This window comes from Asterias rubens, chromosome 3 (assembly GCF_902459465.1).
Source record: "Asterias rubens chromosome 3, eAstRub1.3, whole genome shotgun sequence".
Taxonomy (NCBI): Eukaryota; Metazoa; Echinodermata; class Asteroidea; order Forcipulatida; family Asteriidae; genus Asterias; species Asterias rubens.
Genome location: NC_047064.1, coordinates 7,072,505 through 7,091,222, shown reverse-complemented (window position 1 = coordinate 7,091,222; position 18,718 = coordinate 7,072,505). Strand labels below are relative to the sequence as shown.

At 37.3% G+C, this 18,718-nt stretch overlaps 2 protein-coding genes across 2 annotated transcripts; one reads left to right on the top strand and one right to left on the bottom strand.

Moving 5' to 3' along the window:
• Positions 1-13,664, top strand: LOC117287783 (cathepsin L1-like). Its single transcript, XM_033768303.1, has 8 exons — positions 1-161; positions 860-995; positions 2,252-2,401; positions 5,970-6,119; positions 6,541-6,762; positions 7,469-7,643; positions 10,665-10,776; positions 11,551-13,664. The coding sequence occupies exons 2-8, from the start codon at positions 888-890 to the stop codon at positions 11,648-11,650; spliced, it is 1,017 nt and encodes a 338-aa protein (XP_033624194.1). The 5' UTR covers positions 1-161; positions 860-887; the 3' UTR covers positions 11,651-13,664.
• LOC117287782 (cytochrome P450 2J6-like) lies at positions 13,026-18,651 on the bottom strand. The gene is made up of 3 exons (XM_033768302.1): positions 18,031-18,651; positions 15,664-16,623; positions 13,026-15,454 (listed from the first exon to the last, which is right to left on the bottom strand). Exons 1-3 carry the CDS (start codon positions 18,386-18,388, stop codon positions 15,273-15,275), a joined length of 1,500 nt encoding a protein of 499 aa, XP_033624193.1. The 5' UTR covers positions 18,389-18,651; the 3' UTR covers positions 13,026-15,272.
• Positions 18,652-18,718: the final 67 nt, after the last annotated feature.

Here is an 18,718-nt window from a genome sequence, read left to right as displayed (position 1 = left end):
ACTTTCTGTCAACAGTAGATAAACCACGCACACACATTTTTGTATAAAAAGGCCCGCACAATTTGCATACTCATCATTAATAGTTGAACTTACTTGATTGTGTCGAGACGTCTTTTTCCAGATTAGTCTCCCCCGAAAGTGCCTGGTCGAAGTTTTAAACGGTAAGTTGTCTGTAAAACTGCTGTTATTTTCGTTACGTTTCGTTAGGCTTGGGCCTCCAAACCAAAGTCGGCAAACAAATGAATGAGTCCAAATCACAAATTCACAGATGAGTTTCAGCACCACTTCTCTCACAACGCCATCTGAGTGTAACCTTCTTGATTCCTTGAATGAAATGCTGGTATTGAATTTTACATACTATATTTCCTTTTTTATCCAAACTTAATTAAAGTAAAATTGATGGTTTTCATTACAATACTAAATTACTAGTCATCATCTTGGGGTCGTGTGTTCGGGTGTCCACCAAAACTGTTCACAAAATATGTATAATAAGTTCCGCAATTTTTTTTTTTACTTTAAATTTATTGGAAAGGTCTCCGTATCCTGCCTGCCACCAGTTGTTTCTTCCATTATTGTATCTTGACACAATTTTTGAACCGCTCCTTACTATACTGGAAACGACACTTGAAGAAAAATAGTATAATTTACTCAAATAAAGTATTATTCTTTTTCAAGTTTTTGTAAAAATTAGTGAACAACAAGGAGTGGCCAGATTGAGATACAGAAAGTTTCCCATCAAAATTGTCAATTTGACAATGAGTTTGTGTCATCAGTCTTGACAAGTTTTAATTATAAGTAAAATTTCCTACCAAACTGTAGAAATGTTAACGTATGTAATTTTAATTTCTTCAATATCCAGATTCCAAGAAATCAACCAACAAGTGAAGATGATCCGAGCTTTAGTAGTCTGTGCCCTTGTTGTGGCTGCATGCAGTTTACCGTTTGTAGATAAATTTGACAGAAGTTATGATGAAGATTGGGAACTATACAAGAAGGTATTTTTAGAAATCTTTTAAAATTGTACTTAACTTTTGTTTGTTTTGTAAAATTTTAGGTAGTGTCTGGATTGCCTTAAGATCATGAGTAATTTTCCTTCTTGGTTATCTCATGTTATCTACAGGGTTGTTTTTCTTCCTTTTTCTATTTTTGTTAGTTTTTTATATGGCGTGCTAAATGTGTGCTGCCTGAAACAAAATAACAAATAAAATAACTTTTAAATGACTAGGCCTATTGAATAATTCACATTGTAAATGAATTTATTGTCTTAATTGTACCTTGTTACCTTGTATGAATGTGTAATAACATCATTTAACTTTACCGTGTAATTTTTCCACTGAAGAAAAATGGGTTAAAAATTCTTAACTTTGAATACATTGACTTGGATATGACAGAGGAAACAGAGTGTCCGAAAGACACCCAGACACGCCTATGTCTAACACTATGAATAAAGCGCTGTATATAAGCGAGTTAATTATTATTAAATAAAACTGAGATCAAGTTTTGAATCTTTTGCTTTAGTAAGAATTGCATGTTTTGGTTAAAAAGGGTCTATGTAACTGTTCTTGGACAAAAAACACAATGTCTACAGATTTACACTAAACTCACACAGTTTGAAGATAATGATAGTAGAAAGCTTCCCTGAAAATATTACATGCTGAGGTGCTGTAGTTTTTGGGAAATGAGTAAAACAATGTCATGAAAATTTTGGTCTCATGAGACAAAAATAATTTTAATCATTTACAAACGTATTTTCATGACATTTTTTTACTCATTCCTCAAAAACTACAGCACCTCAGTAAGTAATATTTGAAGGGAAGCTTTCCATTATCATTATCTTCAAACCCTGTAAGTTTATTGTAAATCTATGGACATTTTGAAAAAGTGCCCAAATCCTTTAACACTGACCTAAAATGTAGACTCCCCTCCGACTAGCACTATTTATAAAGCTCTATATCAGGCCTGATACTTCATGGAGTCAATGGGAGTGATTGCCTCCATGGTCCTGGTCATTGCCTTGATGCCCTTGAAATGCTACAGTTGAAATTTACAATTTCCTCAAAGAGTGCACTAAACCAAGGGGATAATGCCTCTGTGCCCTTGTCCTTTTAAAAAATGAAGCATACAGGCCTGCTATATTGAAAACAAGTTAATGTTACTTGTTAGTATTGTGTATATAATTGTAAACTAAGATTAAGTTTGAATCTTTTGCTTTAGTTTTTAATAAAAATTGCATGTTTTGTTTTCCTTTCAGGTTCACAATAAGAAATACACACTTCTAGGTGAAGAAGTGAAGAGACGTTCAGTATGGGAAGCCAATTTGGACATCATCAACAGACATAATCTCGAGCATGATTTGGGAAACCACACATTCAGACTCGGCATGAACGTCTATGGTGACTTGGTAAGTGTCTCAAGATCTTTTTAAAAATTCTGTTCAATGCAAAAACAAACAACAAAATCTGTATTGATATACTTTGACTAGATCCAAATTCTATTTTAGATGTAATTTCTATTTTGATTTTCTCTTGTTCACTCTTTGTAAAGGAATGCAACTGTTCAGCTGATAAAGCTGATTCTCTCTTTTTCATATAAAACTGAAAAACACTGTACAAATATGTGAAGTGTGATCAGCCCTTTTTTTTTTTTTCTACAAAGAATAGAATGTTACGTGGCTGCTTTTTATAGTCCAATATGTTTTTATTTTGAAAACACACTTTGTACACATAATTTAGGCTGAAACAAATTGATGTGATTCCATAAACATGATACATCCAATCAGTACTTTTGTTAAAATTCATTATCAACTTAAATTATCATTTACTTTCGATGTTGTTGTTGTGATGTGACTCCTACACATTCCATTTAGCTTGTCATTTTCACTGGTTGTTGGCTTTTGCACTCGTCGATAAATGATATTAAATAGGGATGCTTTATCATACTGAACTGAACTAGCCAGCCAGACCAATTTGCGTGAAGTCTGACTAGTCCTCATGCGTTCTAAATGTTAAACTGGCATTTGGCTAGCAACCACTTGGAGAGAGCGCTGGTAAGATTTGTTTACTGTACAGACTTCAATTTGTCCCTTGGATGAGTTTATTTTATTGGAAGTACGAATGAAACCCTTTCGAAGCCATGGTAGTTGTATTTATAAATATAGGAAGTGAAGAGTCTACGAGAAGGGAACTGACAGAAATTATTGGTGGGTGATTACCGATCTGATTTCAATTAATAACTGTCATGTGAGCTTGACCCGAGAATAGAACAAAGAAAAGCAAAACCACAACCGGGAAATGAACGGCAGGATGTGGAAATGTTCTACGGGTATTCCCAACAATTGTCTGTATTTTTTTGTACCATTGTTCGCATCAAGGTGATGGGATGCACTTGTTTATTCAAGGTTATTTTTAGTTTAAGGTTGTTTGGTTACTCAATGCTGACTATAGTCTATTGCTTTCGGCTGCATGCAATCAGTTAAATTTATTTTGGTTTTACCCTAACTCTGATGTGTGTTAGCACCGAATACTTGGTACTTTCCCGGGTTCTAATAAATTACTTTAAGGGCAGTGGACACTATTGGTTATTGTCAAAGACTAGCCTTCACAGTTGGTGTATCTCAACATATGCATAAAATAACACACCTGTGAAAATTTGAGCTCAATTGGTCATGAACTTGCGAGATATGAATGAAAGAAAAAAAGCACCCTTGTCACACGAAGGTGTGTGCGTTTAGATGGTTGATTTCAAGACCTCAAATTCTAAATCTGAGGTCTCGAAATCAAATTCTTTCTCGGAAACTATGGCACTTCAGAGGGAGCCGTTTCTCACAATGTGTTATACCATCAACCTCTCCCTATTAGTTGTCACCAAGAAAAGTTTTATGCTAATAATTATTTTGAGTAATTACCAAAAGTGTCCACTGCTTTTAATCATCAGTCTTGCAGTCAGTTAATTAAAAATAAAAATAAAAATTTGTTGAGCGATTTCAACCAGCATTTTTGCCTGGCAAGAAATTTGGACTGAACTGAATTTTTGCAAACTGAATGTTGATGATTGAGTTGCAAATCCTTATTTTTGACTAGCAGTTGAAATATTTTGTGTAGCTTTTTGCTCTGCTATACAAGTGAAATCATTCACTGAAATGGATGTATCCCGTCCGTTGCTTAAAGCTGATAGGAGCAAACTTTTTTACAGGAAGTTTGTTGAATTAAATATTTCAAATCTTACAAATTCCTTCAAAGCTAAGCTCATAATGAAACTTTCGTGAATCTCTGAAGAGATTCTAGAAATGCCTGCACATTTTAAGATAATTTTGGTCATAAGAACATTTTGTTATCTTAGCACTGTTATTACAATTAACATTAAAGTAACAACATGATGGTGAAATTATTTTACTCTTTCCAAAAGTGTACAGTTTATTGGGGTTGGGTTTATCACTCATAATTACATGTACACAGTGTTACATGTGAGTGTTTATTGTTACGTAGCAATGAGCGTGCCATGGGCTTCTACAGGACCAGTTTTATTGTTGTACTTTGCCCAGTCATCATACATGTAGATTAGTCAAACTGCAAGTCATGGTGGGTTCAATTCGCTAACAATGCCCATGAAGGTCATCCTTTGTTATACCTGCATGTTTGTGTGGGGGTCATGGGTCTGTGTTGAATAACTTTTTCCCTGTAAATCTCTGAACTTGTGTGGGTCAGTGCCAGGACATGATTCACAAACTGGAATTCAGCTCAGTGCTTTTGCTGGAACTACATGGGTTCCATATTAGGAATCAATCATTGACTGATTGATTGTGTTGAGTCTATAAATGCAGAAACCTGTGGGCGAAAAGACCCCAAAACCTATGCTATTGTAGTCATGGTTGTTTTTGTTTACTGCCATTGCTTATAAAGTGCTGTAGTGGGCGGTCCTACTACTTGCCGTCAACTCATTAAATTGACATGAATTTTTTTTAAATGGGGCACGGAAGTGTTAAGTCTGGGCTAAACTACATATTTCTCATGGTTTGGTAAAAATTCATTCACAAAAACGACTTTGTGTTGATAAAAAAAAAGGACCAATCATTGACATTCGGCCAAGACTAATCAATGTGAAAAAGCAAGATTGCGGCTGACGGTTTTGCTGTTTCAAGATAATTTGTTCACAAAAAAAAAACCCTAAATTTTTATTCCGAAATATGACCTAAAACTTTCGCGAACTCTCTTTGAGCTGATACTTTACAGTTCTATGCTTCTTTTGTGGATTTTAAATGTATATTGGAGGAGTTGACGGCGCAAGTGAGTTGACGGCGAGTTGATGGCAAGTAGTAGGACCCGTAGTGGGTTCTCCATTTTCAACAGTTTTGCAGCACAATACTTTCTCTAAACCATAAAACTTTGTTGGATACTTTCCAGTTCTTCTGCTACATGGTTAACAAACTGACGTCATCAGGGCACAATTTCAAATTTCAAAAACTGTTTCTATGCAATAAAAGTAATACAAAATAATAAAAAATGGGTAGGGCACCAGTCACAACAATGAAAACTTTAGGGACTTATGGCTAGTAACCGGTTTCTGCTAGATATATTTTTCTGTGCAAGGCAAGTTTTTGTGCTTACAAGCTTCAGGAAATTAGGCCAAGCCCAGTACTACAGGCCTACAGGTGCTAGTTGACAATCACTATAGGCCCTAATATATTCACAGAAATGGTTGTTGAGCTAAGCAGAATCTGTGATAGAGTAGTGTTCTGGTTGCTATTGGTAGATTTGTTTGGTACAATGAAAGCATGTAGCATGAAAATTCACTGTGTAGTATGAAATATTCTGATATCAGTCTATGTATATTTTATGTATTTTATCAATTTATGTAAAATGCCATTATGGGGGTAACCACCCATTGTAACCATGTAGAAATTCAAAAAGCCCTAAAACAGACCTTGTAAACTGTAATAACAAAGAAACAAAATTGTTTTTTCTTCTTTGCAGACAAATGAAGAGTTTGTCGCACGTATGAATGGTTTCAAACAACGTAAAGATGCCCCACAGTCTCTCAGGACCTTTGTGGCACCATACATGAAATTGCCCGACACTGTAGACTGGAGACAGAAGGGATACGTTACTCCAGTCAAGAACCAGGTAAGACACAAGACATTAGAAACTTTAGAACCAGGTAAACACAAGACAATAGAAACTTAATTGGTCGTCGAAGTTGGGAGATAATTATGAAATAAAAAATGCCCTAGTCACACACAGTTGTGTGCTTTCAGATGCTTGATTTTGAGACCTCAAATTTCAAATCTGAGGTCTCGAAATCAAATTCGTGGAAAATTACAACTTTCTTGAAAACTACGTTACTTCAGAGAGAGAGCTGTTTCTCACAGTGTATTGTACTTTCAACAGCTCCTTGTTACTTGTTACCAAGTAAAGATTTATGCTAATAATTATTTTGAGTAATTACCAATAGTGTCCACTGCCTTTAAAACATGACAATTATTTGTACTTCCCTTGATAATCCGTTTCTGCCTCTCAAATTTTTTTAAATTGTCTTCTCTCGCAGGAACAATGTGGATCGTGCTGGGCATTCAGTGCTACTGGCTCCCTGGAAGGACAGATGTTCAACAAGACAGGCGTCCTGCCAGATCTTAGCGAGCAGAATCTTGTAGACTGCTCTTACGTACAGGGAGATGATGGATGCAATGGTGGCCTCATGGATGATGCCTTTAAGTACGTCAAGAAGAACGGTCTGGATAAGGAGACTTGCTACCCTTACAAAGCTAAGGTATGCTAACTGTAGTTTTCTTTAAAAAAAAAATTGTTTAATTGATTGTGTATTTTAAGTAGGATATGAAACTTTGCATGGTGGAAATACGATATGGAAAGGTTTGCGGTACACCTCTAATGAGCTGGGGCAGTTCTGAAAAGAACCGAGTTGAAACCAACAGTTCTTTTCAGAACCACCCCAACTCATTAGAGATAGTCATTACATGGTGTTACCGCAAACCTTTACATATTATATGATTGTGTGTAAAAGTTATATATTTATTGTATTGTATTTGAGGATAATTTTTTTTTAATGATGTAAGTCTGATTTCTGATTTTGGGGCCCTCAGAAAAATGAGCAAAACTGTTATTAACAGGCCTGAAAAGTCTATTAAAGCCACATCCATGATGTACATGTTGGTTAGCCATTGTACTCTTCAGAAATTCTCATACGTTTGACCAAGGGCAAAATATAATGTCTGATAATGTACTCTTGAAGCTTCAAAACTAAAATGTTCCCTCCTTTTTAACAAATTTGTCTTTGTGTGCAATTTAGTATGCAGTTTTGATATTTGTATACATTTAGTTTTTAAATGGAAACAACCTAGGTTATCTAGCTAGCGGCTGCCAACTTGATATATTTGTTGTTAATAGTTAACCGGAATAATAAGAATAGTCTTTGTAACAACAATAAAAATTCTCTTCATTTCTGAAACAATCCACAGGATGAAAATACATGCTACTTCAAAGACACCGCAGACTGCATTGCTGCTCATTGCACAGGGTTTGTTGACATTGAAGCTGGTAATGAAAAACAATTGAAGGCAGCTTCTGCCACCGTAGGACCAATCTCAGTCGCTATCGATGCTAGCCACTCATCATTCCAACTTTACACTGAAGGTAAGCTTCTGTCCAACTTGACTTTCTCTCGGTTTTCTGTTCGTGATTATCTTTGTTTTGTCTTTGTACATGTACATAATTTGAATATTATTGTTCGTATGTAGCACTTTAATGGATTTGTGCGCTTTATGATATTTTTAACTTATTATTATTATTATTAATTTGTGTTAATCTCTCTCTTGGTCCCCCCTTGTTGCCTCTGATCCAGACATGCAACTCTTCCTACTGGATCAACAGTTTTCCGCATTTTATTAAAAACTTGTAAAATAAATAATTGCTGCGTGAAAATAAAATAAAAATCTGTAATTGATTCGCAGAAGTTAACACAGCAAAGCATTACTCAGTCCAGACACAGTTTGGCTTCCTAATGTTTTTATTGTTTTTTGTTAAAGGGTGCGATAGGAACCACACACTGTAAGGGCCCAATATGCGGTTATAACAATATTTTCCTCGCACAGCATATCATCTACACTACTTCATTTTGCACAGTCTCTTTTGTGTTTCTGTTGCTTGTTGTACTGTATAAGGCAATGGGGGGAGAACTACTAGACGCTGAAGTGCCCAATACCCGGCTAGCTTCAGTCCATGCAATCAATAGGACAAATAATTTCTATATTTTTTCTGCTGAAGAGTTGCATGCAGGTTTTCTCTTTGTTATCTCTTGGTTCTCTCTTGGGTCATTCCGTGTCAAATCAACCAGTGGTCCCCAGGTGACCCTCTCAGATTTTGATGAAACTTCATCAGAATGATTGGATGTTGCAAAAATGAACACATACAAAAAAGCTAAGTCATATTCCATGTCGTTTTCGAGATATGACCGTTTGAAATTTGGCCGAGGCGGCCATTTTGTGCTCGCGCGAGACGCGAAAAGTGATTTTTTTGATAATTTCCGACTTTGAAAGCTCATAATTTAGTTTTTGTACCAGGTAGAGAGCTCAAATTCAGTATTCCATCTTACTTTTTGCCAAATTTCATGAATCTGCACTCAATTTAAATGTATTTCCTTTAATTTTCTAGTTATGGTCACCCAAAGTAGGCACTTTAATCAGCCGAAAATGTTTTTTGTGATTTTTGGGGTCACCCTGTGCCCACATGAGGGGTCAAATAAATCCTATATTCCCTAGGTATTATCTATGGGAGCATGTTTATACCCATAAGCAATTATAAGCTCACCAATGCAATAATTTAGAAATAGCATGGGCCCAAAGTTGGTTCCAGCCAGAAAAAGGTCAAAAAGACCCCGCCCGTCTTGACCCCGGTTGACCCCGCGATCAATTGAAATGTTTTTTGAAATTGATACCAGTTAAACATATATATTATATCTACTTATACACCAATTTTCAGCTTTGGCACTCAACTCCTTCATGGTGTGGTGGCAATTTGAATATTATATGTTTTTGGCACATTTTAATGTAATATCATACAGTATACATGTACATGTACATTCATGTACACATGTACAATACATGGTAAAATATGTTTGAAGCTTGTGTAACTTATTTTTTTCTGGCTAGCAAAAAAGTAAGTTTATTTGTGTTATTGTTTTTAGAAATGGGTTGATGATGCATGTTTTTAACTGCAATAAATAATTTAAGGCAGGTACCACAAAGTGCTGCAAAATTCTCCCATAACACACACAAAATATTGGAACCATACCCCAGTATGGAACCATACCCCAGTGTACCGTGTGTAGTTTCACTTGAAACATGGATCAAACCACACAATACAAATTAAATCTGCCAGTACTTAACACTAACTATCTGTCATATTCTTCTCTGGTTTTAACCCAACCCCAGTCCCCTTTGTTTCCTCCATGCTATGTTTATGCTGGTTAAACTTTCCAATCACATGGTCACCTCATTTGCATATTAAACGCTGGTATTACTTTCCATACACTACTTTTTAGAACAATACTTCTCTAATGTGTATCACATGCAAACACTCATTTCTCAAACAAAATATGTACTTGTGTATCACGCAGACACCACAGATGCCAATGCGTTGATGTTACTTTTTGCTAGCCAGAAAAAATAAGTTACACAAGCTTCAAACATATATTACCATGTATTGTATGTGTACATGAATGTACATGTACATGTACACTGTATGATATTACATTAAAATGTGCCAAAAACATATAACATTCAAATTGCCACCACACCATGAAGGAGTTGAGTGCCAAAGCTGAAAATTGGTGTATAAGTAGATATAATATATATGTTTAACTGGTATCAATTTCAAAAAACATTTCAATTGATCGCGGGGTCAACCGGGGTCAAGACGGGCGGGGTCTTTTTGACCTTTTTCTGGCTGGAACCAACTTTGGGCCCATGCTATTTCTAAATTATTGCATTGGTGAGCTTATAATTGCTTATGGGTATAAACATGCACCCATAGATAATACCTAGGGAATATAGGATTTATTTGACCCCTCATGTGGGCACAGGGTGACCCCAAAAATCACAAAAAACATTTTTGGCTGATTAAAGTGCCTGTTTTAGGTGACCATAACTAGAAAATTAAAGGAGATACATCTAAATTGAGTGCAGATTCATGAAATTTGGCAAGAAGTAAGATGGAATACCAAATTTGAGCTCTCTACCTGGTACAATAATTAAATTATGAGCTTTCAAAGTCGGAAATTATCAAAAAAATCACTTTTCGCGTCCCGCGCGAGCACAAAATGGCCGCCTCGACCAAATTTCAATGGGTCATATCTCGCAAACGACATGGAGTATGACTTAGCTTTTTTGTATGTGTTCATTTGAGCCACATTCAATCATTCTGATGAAGTTTCATCAAAATCTGAGGGGGTCACCTGGGAACTTTTCTGAAAACTGGTTGATTTGACACGGAATGACCCTCTTGCTGGATAATTGAACAAAAATCAGGGGCAAACCCTGTTTAAGAATCAGTTCCAAAGATAATTTGGTTTTTCTCTTTAATGTCGTTAATTAGAGCTGTCAGTTGTTATTTTATTTATTTAATTTTTTTTGTTCATTCTTGATTCTTGATTTGTAGGTGTATACTCTGAACCAGAATGCAGTAGCTCAGAGCTTGATCATGGTGTATTGGTCGTTGGGTATGGAGTTGATGCTGACAGCGGTAACGCCTACTGGCTCGTTAAGAACAGGTGAGCATTAGTAGCCTCAATAAATGATGTCACACTTTGTGGCTTGTGAATTACACCCGAAACCTGCATTAAGCCTATGTCAATCCCCTTTCAAATGCATGTTCGACCTCTAATACATTTCGCATTGAGATTTACAGTCAAATTCTATGTACATGCAGGCCTGTCCGCTTCGTTTTTGAAGGGGCAAGGGCACCAAGGCATTTTCTCCTCGGTAAAGTATTTCAAGGGCACGGAGGCAATGACCAGGGGGCACGGATGCAATCGCCTTCATTGCCCTTGAACTATCAGGCCTGTACATATATAAATATAAAACTAAATTACATGCATGTACATGTACATGTACATGTACATACAAACACTGGACGCTGCATCCAGACGACCGAAAGTGCAGCTGAAAGCTTACGTCACTGTAAGAATATCCAATGAAATCATTGTATCCAATGAAATAACTTAGTCCGTAAAACCAGTGCCTGTCTTTATCCTGGCAGATATGCAGGGGAAAGCCATCAATGCAAAATTAAAAAACAGATGGCTACCGTTGGTGACAATGTTATACAATGTTCAAACGTAGTGGTTAATTTGTTGGTAACAATCATGGAATGTTTGTATTGAATTGAAAGTTTGCAGAAATTTTTTGATTTGGCTGAAACATCTGTTAAACACGATTTGAGTGTTTTACCAACTATGCCAACCAGCGCGGTTTGTTTATCAACAATGGAAATGTCTATTGACGTCTTATAATACTTTGTGTTTTTTATTCTCTAATTCGTACAGCTGGGGAGAGACATGGGGAATGAATGGTTACATCAAGATGTCAAGGAATGCCGACAACCAGTGCGGTATTGCAACATCGGCAAGCTACCCTTTGGTATAAGAATAGCTCATCTTATACATATCCCGCCCTGGTATAGGAATAGTCTGCTGTAATGTATTGCCCCACCAGCTGCATTGGCCTATCACTGCATATTCATCATATGGGAATGATGTTTCAAGTTCCATCATACATAGCTGTGTCACAGAAAATATATTTAAAAAACAATGTTTTGTGTCCATCTTTGGAAGCCTTAGCCACTACCTTTCTTCTAATGTAATTTTTTGACTGGCATTTATATTTAAAAACCTGCTCTTGAGAAAGTTATCTTGTTACCTTCAATGTCGCTCTTGTATCCAGTTTGATTGAGCGCTATGAACTCTGTCACACAACAAGTTCATTGCAATTTTAGGGCTTTTTGATACTGTTGATTCTCTAGTTCACCGCTACTCGTCCAAGTATTCTTGATGTCTATGCAAAGTGGTGAATATTTCACCTAGAGCCTGTACTTTTGTTAAATTGTATAGATTTGTTCAAGTTATCACACTGCTGCCATGGTTGTCTTGTGCCCTGTGTGCAACAGGGACCTGACCGTCTTGGTGATTGAAGTGCAAGTCGGCAGTTGTGGCTACGGCTACGACTGTTGCTAAAAGCTGGTGCTATGGTCCTTCTATGTTTCATCATTTGTTCATGTGACACTCAAGTCGTAGCCGCTCATCTGGATATGGCTTACACTATGAAATTGTATTTTCCCAGCAGCAGCAGTCATGTTCTCTTCAAATTATTCACTCTATGTACATGATTGTACAAATTTGTGTGAATGAGATTTGAAATGGGCTGTTTAACAATCTCTAGAAATGATGTAGTTTTGTAGTGGCAATCTTGTCCACAGGCTAAATACAGTTTTCTGCAAGTTGCTGCCACTCCTGTTCTTTTTTTATTTGATTTTTTTTTAAATTAATGTCAAATGTATTGTAGAGGCAATGGGTGAACAGGAAGAATTTGTGAAGTAACTCTTTCCTAACACCAACTTAATAAGTATAAACACCAACCGTTTTATTAGAACACTGATGGGTTTTTTCATCTTAGGCAAGGCACAATGATATTCATCTAATTGTGGATATTTTTACAAAAAATAACATTTTATCATTGACGTGTTTTTCATTATCTTATTAGTAGTGGAAATTATGTTTATCAGTTTCTCGTCTTTCTTCATATTTTTTTGCGCTCAAGAAGGCTACCCTCCCCAGAGTTTTCTATATTTTCATTTTTCAGATGATTGTAAAAAATGTAAGATTTTGTCCTTTAACTTGGTGGAAGATTAAACTAAATTTTGTTAGTAGATCATAGATGAAGCCTAACCTTTTAAATTGATTTTTTTAGGATTTAGATTTTCTTTTTTAATTTTTGTTCCCAGTATTAATATTTTTGATATTTGCAAGTTTCAGTAACTTGGCGCAAAAACCTCAGTCCTTAAAAACTTAATACCAGTAGATTGCCGTAGATGTAAAATGCAATGACGTCAATTGCCGCCATCTTTAAAAGATGACGAAACAAGGAGTAGCCAATGAGCAGCCCATAATTATGACATTCACGTGAGGGCGCCCTACTCAAATGAAGTCACAATAATGCACAAGGTATGATGATGCAACGAACTTCTTAGTTAATTTCGAAGTGTCGACTTGTAACTTATTTGAATGTGAAGAAAAACACCTTATTTCACGTTTGATTTGAAGGCAGTAAAAATGCACATGTTATTTGTGGTAAATTTATGCCTTATCGCACTAGAAGGAACTTCACAAAGGAAAGGTGAAGGCGGCTCTCTGCTATTCGTAGGGCATACTCAGCAAAATAGTTCAAAGTTTCAAGTTTTAATCAATTTTTTGTTACACTCGGTTGTCTGCGCCGTCGAATATTGTGTGGAATAAATCAGTACTCGGCTCAACACGATGAGGAAATAAATTATCAGGAAGAGCCATGCCACATACTTCAATCTGCTTAGATAATAATGAAAATGTAAATTTATGTAGTTTGATTATACTTGCTACAAATAAATCGAATGAAATATTCAAATCGATCATTGTTGTTGTGTTTGCTGTTTTGGTATGTTCGCCTACGGTGTTGTGCTTTTGTTATGGTAAACTCATTGTGCATTCAAAAAGGTTGTTTTTTTTTCTCGGACCAACGAAGGAGCTAAGTGGCATAACTACAGAGAACATTTAAACAGAATTAAACTTCAAGAAGAATTTAAACCCCCACTTAAATTTGTTGATGTACTAATTTTTCAAAATTAGCAAAGCACAAACCTACTATTATTTGTAAAAATCATAAGTCAATGGCTTGCTTGGCTACAACCAGTTATATCGTGCAGTGCAATAACGATGACTCTATCTCTCATATTTTCATGTTATCAACAAAATAACTTGATGGGTTCTGTATGAATCATTAGAGCAATGAAAGCTCTCTTTAATTTGGAAAGAGTAAAATAATAGTAACATCAAAGACTTGTAACACGCACATGTTTATCTACACTCAGAGTGCTCATGGTGCGCCTACAAGAATACACTCAAAATATCGGGGAAAACAACAACAGGCATGAATGACTAAAATGCAGAAGTTATTACGAGCAAGTAAAGGCAGGAGACATGAAATAAGTTGATATATTTTATAAATTCATAGAGAACTGGATGTTTGGCCTTTAAAAACTTATATAACTACAACATGACTAAAGTGCAAATACAATGAGCGAGGAGAGGCAAAAGATAAGAAATGCGTTTTTAGTTGGATGGTTGATAATAATAATGAGCAGAGTGCACTTACTAAGTTACGGTGACTTACACTGGGTATACATAACAAGAAAAGAATAGCCTACATTAATCAAAGTTGAAAAGGTCAGCAATTATTTATATGCAAATTAATATGCAAATAGGAAAACTGCATCAGACTCAAAAACAACTGAGGGCGCACTTGGTATCGGCTCTGCCCCACACAACCTTTTGTCCAAGGCCTTCACCGTGGCTTGGACAGCTTCGTAGAGCCGGCCCAATCGACTGGAGCGGGAGGCAACACACGCGAGTGGCGAAGCCACGATGGTTTTTTCCAACTTGTTTTGCGGTTTTGTTTATGAATTATGTATAGAGCATGGAACGTGCATTATTGTTTGCTGACTCGCTGACCCCGTCGCTTCTCATTGGTTTGGACTTTTGTTACCCTTTTGGGTAGCAAAAGTCGAGATTATAAAGACACATAATATACCGCAAAAAAAGTTGGAAAAGAGCCTCGTGTTCGCCACTTGTTTGTGTGGTCTCTCGTTCCAGTCGCTTGGGACCGCGGCTCTACGAAGCTGCCCAAACATACTGACGGAAGCCAAAGTATTCCTGGTGATAAAATACACAGTTATGTGTTCAGGATAGTCTCTTTTAACTTTTGGACCGCATGTTGAAATAACCAATTTCCAACTGATCTTTTAAATCTAATGAAAAATGTTTTAAAATCTAATAAAACAGGTGATGCAATAATAACAGTTCAGCCAAGCAACTATTTGTGAATTGAGAAAACATTATATAAACACGTGCCGAAGCATTGGGGGAGTATAAACGCGTAGTAAATCGAAGATGAACATCTCGTGAAACCACGTTGTATTCCTCCCCCAGGCAAAAAGGTTGTGGAGTTGTGTGAGTCCATTTTACTCTCTAGGAATGGCGCGAACTTCGAATGGAATTGGAGCCAACGTGACGCCGTTGATAGCCTTGAAAGATAATGGTTGAGAATCATCCGGTTTCTTGAAGGAGAACTGATGCAGTAAATGTGAGAAGAAGATGAACAGCTCCATCTTGGCAAGTTGCTCTCCTAGACACACCCGGCGACCTGCAAGGAAAACAAACAAAAAAAACCAGAAAAGTTAAAAATATATTTGGTATCAAAATTTCTCAGAGGTTAATGTAAAAAGCACATCACTGGCAAAGTTTCGTATTCAACTGAAATGTTATTGGATACTGTTTTTGCCCTATGTTCAAACAATGCAATTGTTATTATTTGATGTGAAAAGTATTTGACTGTTCTACTTGAAAATTTACCTGAACCAAAGGGCAGAAGTTCCAACCTTGGCTTCAAGGAACCAGCCTCGTCAAGAAATCTCTCCGGGATGAATTTTTCTGGATCGGACCAGGTGGATGGATCGTGGCTGACGGCCCAAAGATTGGCAATAATCAATGTCCCCTTGGGGATATCGTAGCCAAGTAGTCTGGTATCCTCGGAGAACATGTGGGGAGGGTTGACAGCCACAATGGACGCCAGACGCTGCACCTCAAGGAGGGTCGCCTCAGTGTATGGCAGCTGTGGTTTGTCTGCGAGGCGTGGTAGACGATTTCTACCCACGATCTCATCTATTTCCTGTTGTATCTTGGCTTGTACCTCAGGGTAGGCCATCATGTACAGCAAAGCCCAGCGGAGGGTGGTTGATGCAGTCTCTGTTCCAGCCGTAAATAGGTCAAAACACGTCAGCAACATATTGTCCATGGTAATGTACTCCTTTCTATTCTCATTGTTATTGTCGTGGATCTCTCTGAGGAAGACATCGATGAAATCTTTCGGATTCTCGAGGTCTAAATTGCTTCGATGGTTTTCCACGCTCTCCCGGATGAACTCGATAATTGAACGTATGTTACCTTCCATTTCTCTGGAAGTTGACGTGAATGACAAGTACTCCATGATGGGTAGGTACGTGTACATCTCTCCGCCGCCACTAAGCTCGAAGTTACGGCTCATTGACTTCAGCAGTTTCTGGAACTTTGGATCAGAGTAGTCGAATCTTTTACCCAGGGTAACGGAGCAGATGACATTCGAGACAGCATTACTTAACAAAAGAGCTGGATTGAATGGGTTCCCCTTGTGTTCCTTGATGCCGTTGATGAGGCACCCTGCCTCTGTTGCGATGGCGTCCTCGAAGCTTGACCTCCACACGCCCAACCCTCTCAGTACTGACAGACAAAACTTCCTCTGCTGGAACCAGTTCTCACCGGAGGCGTTACCTACACCTTTGGAGAAGAACAACACTAATTACATAAAAACAAAATTCTCCCTGTGTGTTAAAGCCTCTGTCCAAGGAGATTCGTGTTCATACTTGCGTCCCGTTCTTATTTGGCCCCTTTTAGACCAGCTCTATAGAACCATTATTCCTCCATGATGCATATATGGTGGAGCAACGGCAACAACCAAACGGATTACATTTTATTGTAAACTATTTATGCAGTTGGGAAAATTACAGAATTGGTTTTGCTAACAAAACAGTTGCTGGCACTGCACTTAATGTATTAATACACAATATACATGAACTGTCAAACCTGTAGACGTTAGAGAACGATCATCCATCAGGGTCATGAGAAAATAGTGAAAAACCGATTACACATTTTGCATGACATTAAATATGCAAACAACAAAATGAACAAAACGCTCACTGAGCGATAGACTACTAAGCAAATTATTTATTTCTCATCAAATATGACATTTCAGGTAGAAATATTTCAAGGGATGTTTTTGTACTATCGTCATCATTAGACCGTGTACGTGTAAATCTGTGATCTTCACGATTTTGTTTTCTTACCAATTCTGTATAACAATCCTTTAAATACACAAATAACCTGACATTGGGGCAGACTGAATGGATACAATTGGCTTTAACTACAAGATCAAGGACAGGTGATCATAAACCAACAAACTGTGTTTTCTTAAACCTACTTAAAAATAAGACTAACCGCAGTTTCATTCAAACTAAAGTTTTGATTGCCGGCTTATCTTCTCTATGTTAACTCTGAGATGTTAATTTTCTTTTTTTCCCAGATATAACGATATTTTTGTATTTGGTTATTTATTTGTTAACCTTTATACCTCCTTTTGAAGCCACAAATAATTCGCAACGAATAATTCGGAAGTACGCATGTAGGGCAATTCCCCTGCCAAAAATTCGCAGCGAACAGGGCTGTGACGTCATAAACCGCATCGCATGATGTAAAAAGTATGAATAAAGGCTGTACAAAGATGGATTGCACATGACGTCATTGACCACCATCTTTGATATGTACGCGTGAAATGATAATACCATTGGCTGACAGTTGTAGCGTGCACCTTTTCAATGTTTCATCAAATATAGCGGTCGGTGACGCTATGTGCAATTCATCAATAGTGGACATCGAAGATAATTGTTGACGTTGATGTTCATGGCTTGTTTCGCCATATTGCAAACAGTTTCGCAAATTTTCAGGCATATATTATTGAATTGTTCCATTGTTGCAAATTATTCACAAACAAATTGCGACACGGCTAAGTTCTCCAATACTAATTCAATGTAAATGTTTTTAGACCAAAGTGAATCTGTAACATGTTTGCTGTCCCCAGCATAATGTGTTATTATAGCGGTTTGGAAAGTGTATTAAAGCAAAACTTACTTATGGCCTCTGGATCATTCGTCATCTTCCTGTAGAAGCTTGTGGGTGGACGAGCTGCGGTGTTTGGGTGACCAAGAGCTTCCTTGATGGAAGCGAAGCTGTTGACGACCACCACCAATGTACCGCCTAGATTCATACTAAACACCGGTCCGTAGGTCTTAGCAAGTCGGGTAATGTTCTTGTACTCGTCCCCGGCCAAGATTAGATTTGGGAAGTAGCCAAGAAGGGGCCATCCAGTCGGGCCAGGAGGAAGATTTCTCGGCCGTCGGTAAAACCATGTAGCTATGAGGAGAGCTATCAACCCAACTATCACTGACTTGGCAGTCAATAAGCTAATTATCCCAAGTAGAAACGCCATGGTGTGTTCTGTTTGTCAATTCAGAGCAAACAAAACTGGAGGTCTCAGAACTCAACTTGTATACCCTGTGCACGAAACGACTCCCTCTTCACTGCTCTATGGGTTGATTATTAGCCGTGGGACGTGCAACCTTTAGCATTGTGTCACGCAGCACCTTAATCCGTCAACAATTTCTATCAGAATAATCTCAACAATGATCCCTTTTCTTAAATTTTGCATACTGACCCAGACTATTTCAATATCGAGTTGTGTTTGAATAACCTTGATCGAATGATGCGACCCCACTTTGCCAACTTGCCAAATATCTAGGGGCCTGCAGATTTGCTTGTT

Coding starts and splice junctions, on each gene's coding strand:
- LOC117287782 (XM_033768302.1), bottom strand. CDS start 18,388: ATGGCGTTTCTACTTGGGATAATTAGCTTATTGACTGCCAAGTCAGTG. Junction 16,624..18,030: donor GAATGATCCAGAGGCCATAA/GTAAGTTTTGCT, acceptor TCTTCTCCAAAG/GTGTAGGTAACGCCTCCGGT. Junction 15,455..15,663: donor ACTTCTGCCCTTTGGTTCAG/GTAAATTTTCAA, acceptor TTTTCCTTGCAG/GTCGCCGGGTGTGTCTAGGA.
- LOC117287783 (XM_033768303.1), top strand. CDS start 888: ATGATCCGAGCTTTAGTAGTCTGTGCCCTTGTTGTGGCTGCATGCAGT. Junction 2,402..5,969: donor TGAACGTCTATGGTGACTTG/GTAAGTGTCTCA, acceptor TCTTCTTTGCAG/ACAAATGAAGAGTTTGTCGC. Junction 7,644..10,664: donor ATTCCAACTTTACACTGAAG/GTAAGCTTCTGT, acceptor CTTGATTTGTAG/GTGTATACTCTGAACCAGAA.